We start from the raw sequence: 10,784 nt of genomic DNA on the forward strand, positions 1-10,784 counted from the left end.
TGTGATCGCCGGCGCAGTCCATGCGCCGCCTTCGATGGGGAGGCGATCTTCCCAGAAGTGAAGATCGACAGTAGGTTTATATTTTTGTCTTTCTGCTTGCTCCTGTGCTCTTCACAGGTGGGCTCTCAGTTTCCCCTCTCAATACGCTAAATAGTAGCAAAACGTCAAATATTAAGTTAGTATAAACTTCTCTTATCACAAAGACAGGTGGATTGCAAAGAATATAGAAGAGATAAAATTAATGTGCGATATATTTTGCGGGCCAACAGAGTAGTGAAAATATCTCTCGGCAACAGGATCGCCAGCTCTGTTCGCGAAGTTGCCGTTTACTTGACGGCAATCGCTGACTGCGGGTTCTTTGGAATAAACAATAGCATGCTATAGCTTTACCGTGCACATATTTTCGAACTGAACTGTTCACGCAGGTACCTCTCGAGTATCAAACGGGATTTGGTCTGCTGGTACCCAAGGAACGCATCGTGGGCATCAGACCGCGGAGTAGCTAGTCCGCCTGTTGACAGCATTGCATGATCCACTGGAAGTGAAGCTTGTCATGCCAGCTGCATTGTTACCACGGACAGTATTCTGTTTTTAATGCTCGCTTCATTGTTCCTGTCAAGTCTGAATAAACAGCCGTCAATCGTCTGACTAAGCCATTTCTTCTACGGCTGTATTTCTCGCCTCTTTCGTTTACTTGGTGGTTCAATCGACTGATCCAATCACTTTGGTACAATGGGGATGCGGCACTGACATTGGTACCAGCGCCTCCTTCTGCAGATATGCATAGAAAACAGTCCTGAATGTAAATATGTATTAGCGTTATATGCTGCGTTTTCTTGAATTGTAACCGGACTAGTTTCATGAACTGATGTAAAAATCGGATATTATTCTGCTTGAATTAAAAGAATTAAAAGGTGCACCCTGTGACGTCAAACGTATCGTCCACTGCCAACTTCGATGCTTTCCGCCTACCACAGGAGTGGTGTTAAGCAGGTGTACTTGAGAGACGCGAAGGAAATGAAAGTTTTGTTACATAATATAACAATGAGAGTGCGTACACGGACACCACGGCTTCAGCCATGTCTGAAAAACGACACATTCTACTGTTCCAGTTGCGTGCTTGACTTTCTATACAAGTAGAGAAGAACAATAATCGCTGCCTTTACCCACCCCTTTCGTACCCACGGATTTTCTTGGAAATATTATCCGTGTGCATAAAGAACTGGTTTTGTTTTTATGTCAGGAGATGGTGAAGCAAGCCTTGGTCCTGTTAAGGTTGAGAAATTGAAATGCTGTCTGCGATATCAGTTGTAGGCAGGAAAGGTTTCTCCAGCTTCAGGTCCGAAATGGACATGGTCTGTACCGTATAGGGTCCATACAGGACTAATCAGACTTTTTAAATATTATATCGGTCTTGTTTAAACCTGCTTAAATTTTATACAGGACGAGTGACCTCGGTTTAAGGTTTACACCGAACCATACAGCACAAGAGTTCGAGCCAGATGGAGCACCTCGAGGAAGGAACTAGATGTAGAGAACCACACGTGTCTACACAGACATCGGGACATATACCCTGAGGCAAACAGACTTGTATTGATCATGGTAACCTGAGAGCTTAAACCGGTCATCGAAGCCTCTGTCCAACTGAACCATCCGCACGAGGCTGACATTATGGCAGCGGCGTTACCAATTCACCCCCCATTATAACGGATTCTGAGGTACAGTTTCAACCTTACACAATGGAGATTACCTGTGCTAATGAATGCAAGACTGAAAACCGCCGAGTAAATCAGTCATTTTCATCCCAGAGCAGGATGGCACGGGGTGATGAGATGGCTGGTAACTATAGACTGTGAAAAACCAGCCCGATCCTATGCCTCGTTCTCTTACATTATTCATATGGAGACCGTCTAGAATACTATACCTTTAAGAGTTGCACGTGAGCCCGCGAAATACGAGATTAACAACTATAGAGGCGGCAGGTGGCGATTGGCGCCAAATCCAGGCTACTCATATCAACATCTCTACTTGAAAATTACCCCCCCCCCCCCCCCCCCCTCCCGCTACACATCAGGAAGCAGCTGCTGCGGGGCCAGCCTCGCAGTTTTCACATTTCTTGAATGTGTACACCTAAGCATGGAAACCTGATTCAGAGAGCTCTCTGACGTGCAGTGTAGGTGGCACTGTTCAGCGAGCTCGTCCAGTAAAGGATCGCCCAGCTGATGTGCGCGATAGCAAGACAGGGCGGAGTCGAGGATTATTGAGTCGGCCGAGCTGCTTTAGAAACTCAGACCCCGTTTGCCATTCCTTATATTATGCTTCCCTCCTCTTTATTTACTACGACACCGCCTATAAGCGATGCTGCGTTGGGACGTCATGTACCATGCACACGTTTTGTTGTTGATGTTGAGGACCTCTGCGCCTCCGTGACAGGGACAGTCAGCGTATTTGGGATCAGAAAACTGCGAGAATGTTTCAGAATTCGCGTGAAGCCCTCACTTTGACGTTACCAGAAATATTAAATTACAATAAAGCAATGTGTGGCATCGTTAGCCTAGGAACATCGCAGGTATTTTTGTATCGGACCGTGTAAACCTCTTTTGTTTCTACTAAGCAGAATAAATAGGACTAAATATCGAAAACATTTAACCATCTCGCTTTCCTTCTTGCATGGCGGTGTTTACCTTGGACAATAATGGATCGTGATAGTCAAATGAACATGAAGACAGTTATCAGAAATATTTTGGGGTTAGAGACACTTTATACTCTCGTTAGAATCGGACAGTACCAATTAAGGATTTCTTAGTGCCGCACTGTATTACAACATAAATTTAATTTTTTACCATACCATTTCTGACCGTATACGTCGTACAATTACACCACATGCAAATTCTACAAATTGCAATGTTTAGAATACGTTCTGGCAACAACTGGAGAAACTATGTTATGCAAAAACGACAAAAATTTATTTGCAATATTAGAACCTAATATGTTAATGATCCTAGTTTCAGCGAATATAGGGGAAACGAAAAAAATTACGCATAATATGAAAACGTGGTATTGCAACATTCAATAGGTTTATCTCTTTGCGCTACACGCTACTCTGTGTTCAGAAAACTTAAAGAGCGGGTAAGCACTGCATAGGTAAAGCATATGCACGTTTCGGAAAATATCCACGCCTTGCTTCCACATAGCAGACGATAACTCCCCTCACAGAGCACTTCATGGTGAGGTGCTGAATGCTTAAGGAGCCATCTTTAACAGATAATTTAACTCTCTCTTCAATAAGTATTATGCAGATATCACATATATTGTCATCATTATGGTGACATGGGAATAGAAGCTTGATCAATATGGTAAACAGCATAGCAGTTCACAGCAATCGATACAAGAAATGCGTGATATATGTCTCACGTTACAGTGCTCACAGTGGTTGTAGCGTGACTACAGTCTCAGTTATACAAGGGTTTAAACACCACCGATACATGAAACAGATTGTGCGTGAGAACAGCCTGTCACTCAAAAGCAACGCATCCAGCATAACCATGAACATCATGGAGACTACACGGAAAGTCCAATTGACATGGTTAAGCGGCTACGACGTTTGTGTACAGAGCTGATGGATACTATATTTTTTTGTTTGGTCTGCCTTTGATGCAGGTGGAACAAAAAGACACTTGTGCACTCTGCGTGCTATGACAGCACAATTTAGAGAACTGCTTGGTCTAAAACAATCCACAGTTCAAAACGACTGAATGAAGAGAAAAAGTAAATAGGAACTAGGTATTACGCTTTCTGCATCATGCAGAAGTGGGAAACACAATGAAAAACAAGCTATGAACACTTTCTGCGCCTGCTCAAGAAACAAAAATGATAAAAACTGTACACATCCTCTGTACCTTATAGAGGAGACCAAAGCAAATAAAAACCAGCTATGCTCACATATGCCTTGCACAGGGGGAAGTAAAAATTGCTGCCGATTTGCATAGCTAATAAAATGCGATGTAGGTGTGTAGTACAGCTTAGTGCGGAAGCTGCTTCACGACGCGGCGAGCTGCTTGGAGCCGAGGTCCAGGGAGCACCGTGCGTGCACGTCTGCTGTCCGTGAATGCTGAGGACTGATGCGAAGAATTTGGAAAAGAAGCTGGCAGTGCACTATAGCGAATGTTACAATGAAATAACTAAAATATTGATGGCGAATTCCAATCGCAGAACTGGAGCAGCGCGCACGCTCCATGACAGAACGCCTCAATCCGGCGGAGAGCACGCTCCGAGACTCTGCGTTTCGAATACTTTTGCTCCGGCCTGAGCAAGTAAGTGGCGCTCGCGAGCAAACGGAAACGGAGAAAGTACCCATCATTCCTTCCACTTGCCCGCGCTTTTCGTGCGCTCGCGTCGTCTGCTTTGCAAGCCTGCAGCCTTTCTTCCGTTTGATATGGAGGTTACACCAGCCGTTTACGCAATTATATCCTTCTTGCACGAAGAGCCGAACGCGGACACACACGGTAAGACTCCTTCAGCACTTTCTTTAATATGGAAGAAAACTTCGGTTCACGTACCGAATGTTTGCAGTCTTCCAGAGCCGAGCTGTAACGTGCGCGGCTTTGAGTTTACACGCACGCTTGATTCTTCGACAGATAAGTCGGAACTGCTGCTCTCCGACTCGCTGTCCTCAAGCAAAGCGAGCGCAAGAGCGCGACGCGAATCACCATCCATGGCGGCGGCAAATACTGATCGTCTGCTATGGAGCGGCGCGTTGCAGAGACCAGAAGCCAACGCGGCGAGCCACCGGAAATGGATGCGCTAGCTACCACATGCGCAAGCGTCGCTCGGAAAGTCACGTCACGCAAACTTCCGGTCGGTTCCCCCGATTTCGGCGGAGCAGTTTTGACTGCTCCGCGGAGCGACCCTTGCTAGGCAATTGCTCCCGTTCTGCGTTTGGAAGACGCGATCCGTGTTCCGGATCTGCGTTTGGAAGACAATTGCTCCGAAAGGAGCAGGAAACGTTGCTCTGGAAGTGCTCCTGCTCTGCGATTGGAATTCAAAATGAGTTTTTCTTATTTAGTGATTATCTCTGCCCCGCCGGGGTGGCGCAGTGGTTACGGCGCTCGAATATTGTGCCCACGGACGCGGGATCAAATCTCGGCCTCGGCGGCCGCTTTTTGATGGAGGCGGAAAGCAAGGCGCCCGTGTGCTGTGCGATGTCAGTGCACGTTAAAGAACCCCAGATGGTCGAAATTTCCGGAGTCCTCTACTACGGCGTCTCTCATAGCCTGAACCAACCGGCCAACCAGCCAACCGACCGACCGAGCGACCGACCAACCCCCCCCCCCCCCCACACACACACGCACACACGCGCACACACACACACACACACACACACACACACACACACACACACACACACACACACACACACACACACACACACACACACACACACACACACACACACACACACACACACACACACACACACACACACACACACACACACACACACACACACACACACACACACACACACACACACACACACACACACACACACACACACACACACACACACACACACACACACACACACACACACACACACACACACACACACACACACACACACACACACACACACACACGCACGCACACGAACGCACGCGCGCACACACACACGCACACACACGCGCGCGCACAGACACACATACACACACGCACGCAAGCACACACACACATACACACACACACACACACGCACACACGCACGCACACACACACACACACACACACACACACACACACACACACACACACACATACATACACGCACGCACGCACACACACACACGTACGAACGTACACAAACACACCCGCACACACACACACACACACAGCTGGGTTTTGTGCAGATAGTGAACTCACAATCATTGATTGAGCACGTATTTTATTTAAAGCCCTGAGTGTACAATTTCGGTTTGGAAGTTATATGGAAAAGATTCGTAGCAATTTTTTCGTCATTGTAGTCGAACGATAATTAAATGGCGCTTTTGGACAACTGCAATTCCATCCTACATCGTAAACACTAAATGTATGTAGTAGGTAAACCTTTTATTAAAAAGTAAAGCATCTGTCCTCTCTTCTTTGGTCGTTCAACAGGAGAGGCCTTACGCGTGTTGTTCCACAGCATGGAGAGCATTGAGGTGAAATATCGATGACACAAAATTGCGGCATCGGGGATTAATGTTTAGACGAGACTTTCTAGCTCGTAAATAAATATTGAACGCTGTTGATGGGCGCTAAGCCTTCTGAATCGAAATAAATTTGAAAACGTAAAGATAGCAAAACAAAAAATATGCGGTTTTCTAGAACCAGGTCCGAGACGAACATTTCAAAATGTTGGCCCATTTTTGTTTCAAATGAAATAGCAGCCATAAAGCAATATGGTGTTGACATGCACAGCGAAAGATTGGTGCAGTTTTCTGGAGCCAAGGTTTGGAATGCCTTACCCCTAGAAATAAAACAGCTCCATGAAACAAATAAAACATTAAGAACATACTTTACGAGCCTTATTTGACCTATGTGACTGTCGTCCCGATTTGTGTTTGTTGTACCGCGTTGTTCATGACATATTTTTACTCATTGTTTTGTAAATTCACATTATTTTATTTCTCTTCTCATTGCATTCTGTATTTCAGTCTTTCGCTGTGATTTCGTGCTTTTCATTTTACACAAGTGCTGTGTCATTGCCATCATGTATTTTGTTTCTGAACCCTACACTAGCATCTGGCTATGGATTCAGTCAGTGTTTAGATATTTTGTATAGCAAAAGTGGATAATAAAATTCATGAATGAATGAAGTAAGAAAACCACCTTTTTCAAAGAAAATCTTTAATTTAATCCTTGTGTCACGAGTAATGATTGATTACTAGCTGGAACTATCAATTTTGCTGCATTAAATCGGAAAGAAATACAAAGCAGAACGTGTGCGTCAGTTGCGTTCGGCTACAAAAAAAAAAAAAAAAAAGCGCACTGTCGCATGAATGAGCGCACATGAAGGAAAAACGCCTGAAGTAGGCCAAAGAACAGTGGCAGCAGTATTACCAATGACAGGAGAGAAAGAAACTAACAAAAAAGAAGTCTTTTTTTTTAATCTACAAAATCGTTGACCTCCACTGTTATGTCTTCGAAATTGTGTGTTTCAGGGTGCCGTACATCAGAGAAATGAAGGAACGTCGGATGCTTTGAGAAATTTGAGAAGCCTCGGCGCAAGAATTTCGATATACCCGAACACGTCAAATTGTGCAGCGTATATATATAATATCGTGATGTGGAGCGTAGATATCTGCGGTGTTTGATCGACGATGTCTGCAAAGAAACTTCAAACCTGTCTAGGTTTGAAGTTCTGTGTTTCTCATCTGTTTCTCTGGCGGCCTCGTGCATCATAACAAAATGAGTTTGAGAAAGGAACAAATACAAAATCGACAATATGGTTATTTACAACGACTGTCCTTCTTTAAGAACATACGGCCTGGAAGGAAATGAAAGGATTGCAAATTACGAGCGCTGCGACGGAGAACAACAACGAGAGAGTAATGACAAGGACAGGCGCTGTCCTGTCCTTGTCATTACTCTCTCGTTGTTGTTCTCCGTCGCAGCGCTCGTAATTTGCAATCATGTACCAACTAGCTCAACTTTCCGTATTACTGAAATGAAAGGATTGAGCTTAACTTTCATTACTGACAGATATGAGTGGGAATGAAATATTTCCGGAAACTCAGCAGAGATACTCGAAAGCAGTGCTAAAGAAACTGAACCGAGCTTTTTTCCGCGCACTGGAGCCGAGGACATATTGACAAAAGCTTTTAGTCTGCGTCACATAAGCATGGCTCTGAGAATCAAAACCTTCAAGGGGATACCTTACTGTGTTCTATACATACCAATGACTTCCTATGACAGTCAAAACTTTTCGGCGCGAAAGCAGGAAGTATTATATGAGACAGTGCGCAGCAAAAGTAATGCTTTTTATCAGTATCTTCGCGCTTACTGGAGCAGTAAGCTTTCTTATTATATCAATATACCACATCGAGGCTCACGGTATCTACTATTCGTGGTCGAGAGATGGCGCCTGTATATTCGGTATGTGCTCACGCAGGGCGCACATGAAAGAACACTATACAAGAACGATACCGGCCACAGAGGCGATACAGTGAAAATTCGATGCTCTCTTCCTGGTCTGACTGAGGCTTTGTTTACGAAAAAAGTTAGATTCCGGTATTCACAATTTACATATTTTTACCTTAAATTTTCTTGAGCTTTCATAGCATTCTACGTGCTTCTCGTTGCTACGGTTGTAATTTTACGTTGGTATGGTTTTCGCTTTCTGTTTTAACCCCTGGTACTGGGTTCGTCCTCAAAGTTAGCACTACTACTCACTCGCACTAGTTCCCTCTTGGGAGGGAAGGAAAGTTTGCCTAACAAAGTGCTTTTAGTTTACGTGACTATGAACATATATGGGGCCGTTGCAAACAAGAGTCTTACGTATTAAAACTATCATAAAAATTTAGACGTTAATAACAGCAGACTAGATATAGCGTGCCGCGGCGGGCCCAGTTCCTGTGCGTACTAGGGCGCATAAAAAAAAAACAAAAAAAAAAAAAACAAAACAAAAACACAGGCTGAAATTGAACGTTAGACGGTGTTCCCTTGGATTGAGAAGCGATGATCACTCATTTAAGATAGTAATAGTGATGATATTGAGCTGTTAAGTCTCTTCGGCGTTGAAGCATTCAAGTAAGACGACGTGTAAACGTACTGGCATTAGATGAGGCCCAACGTCGGTAATAAAGCGCGCCTTCGCGTCTACGTTTTTCATTAAAAGGTGGGATAGAGGTGCTTTAACACCGCCTTCCAAACGTATCGCTGAATCGGACAACAGTAAACCTTCAGCCTCGGACCCCCCTCCCCCTCCAAAAATTATAAGGGTTCAACGCTGCTGAACCGAATATGGAGCGAAATTATTAGCTGCGGGTGAGCGAACGTTCTTCTTCTTCTTAGCCTTCTTCTTCTTCTTCTTCTTCTCCTCCTCCTTCTTTTTCTTCTTCTCATTCTTCTTCTCCTTCGTATTAATCTCCTTCTTCTTCCCCAGCCCACATACAAAGCCCCGCTTTAACTAAGCCGTATGAGGAGGAGGAGGAAGGCGAGGATGAAAGGCAGGGAGGTTAATCAATAAAAGCAACCGGTTCGCTACCCTGCACTGGGGGAAGGGGATGAGTGGATATAAACGTTGTGAGAGAGAAATAGTTGAAGTTAATAGTCACATAGCAGACACGCCACATCAGATCACGTTACAGTCATGTCATCGCAAACTCATAGTCATCGGATTAGGCCTGTGCTTCTCATAAAGCGGAGCAGTGCCTGGGAGGCCTTCACCGCAGACGATCGCCGTGGCCAGGGACCTAAAATCTTAGTTTCACTCAATGGGCGTCCATCTAGATGCTCCAGCGAACGGCACAGACACTGCCTTTCCTCATTGTATATCGGGCACTCACAAAGAATGTGGCCTATAGACTCGTCGCATCCACAGTTTGTACATGTAGGGCTGTTTGCCATGCCTATCATAAAAGAATATGAGTTTATGAATGCTACACCAACCCAGAGGCGGCACAGCAAAGTTTCTTCAAGCCGTATGAAAGTGCCTTAGTGGCCTATTCGCTTCGAGATCGAGCAGAGTCGCCACCTTGCGGCTCAGCGGCGAAACCTACTCAGTGTGGATGCGTTTTCGCGTTGCGTGCCAGCCCGCAGTGATTTACGTGCGCATGGGGCGTGTACAGGAGTGTTTTTGTTTGTTTCGCACTTCCTGTGAGCTTTTGCTCACCTATATGCCTCTTGCAAAATAAATATGAACAGTCTATAACCCCACGCTTCATTAAATATATATACATATATATATATATATATATATATATATATATATATATATATACTTGTCCGTATCGAGCATGTCATGCTTGGATAAGGGCATCATCCATCGCTGTCTTCGGCGCTTGAGATCCTTTGACATGCAATGTCTCAAGCGAAGTGGTACAGTCGTTACCGCCGTCTCAAAGCGAAACAGGTCGTTGCCGTCAATAAAAGTTAATGCAAACGCTCAGAAATCGCATATTCCCGTTTCTGTTTGGAATACCGCAGCTACTAAAACATATGCCACCGCAGACTGCTTCATATAGCAGAATGCAGTTTGAACAGGCGACTCCATGCCTGCTACGCCGTCTGTATGCACGATAGAGTTGTGTGAGTACGGTGTTTTTTTTTTTTTTTTTTTCAGCCTTTGTTGCGGTGTCTCAATGGTAAGGGCGCTCGACTGCTGATTTCGAGAACGGGGGATTCAATTACAACCGTTTCGAAAGGCGTTCCTGTGCTGTGGGATTTTACTGGACAATAAACAATCCCACGTGGTAAATGTGGTGTTAATAATAAAAAAAAGACACCAAAACCAGCCTCTGTAATCATCCGTCATAGCCGACGCCGCTTTCATGCGGTAAACCCGGGCCAATATGCATTTCTTTTCTTTTGTTGTTGAAGGCTTCTGTGCATCCGTAAAAGTTTTAGTGAGTACATTTTGCTTTAGAGAAATGTTCGAATGTTTGGGAAACATATTCCCTGCACCTAATTGTTGCCCTAAATATTACATAATACACCTAGATCGATGTACTTTACTGGTAGCCTATTATAATCATTATAATCCCTTTTCGTCCAAGTGCTGTCTTCCGACAAAACTCATCATTTCT

General features: G+C 44.6%; 1 protein-coding gene across 1 annotated transcript in view; it reads left to right on the top strand.

The window, feature by feature from the left end:
- The window catches only part of LOC146186216 (cytochrome P450 3A24-like), a 63,891-nt gene extending 63,243 nt beyond the window's left edge, over nt 1-648 (top strand). The window contains exon 14 of the mRNA XM_084608003.1: nt 426-648. Within this exon, the coding sequence (XP_084464129.1) occupies nt 426-506 (81 nt within the window). The 3' untranslated portion in view covers nt 507-648. The remainder of the gene's footprint in view (nt 1-425) is intronic.
- Nucleotides 649-10,784: the final 10,136 nt, after the last annotated feature.

Source organism: Amblyomma maculatum, chromosome 6 (genome assembly GCF_055883805.1).
Source record: "Amblyomma maculatum isolate TAMU_Amacu chromosome 6, ASM5588380v1, whole genome shotgun sequence".
Classification (NCBI taxonomy): domain Eukaryota; kingdom Metazoa; phylum Arthropoda; class Arachnida; order Ixodida; family Ixodidae; genus Amblyomma; species Amblyomma maculatum.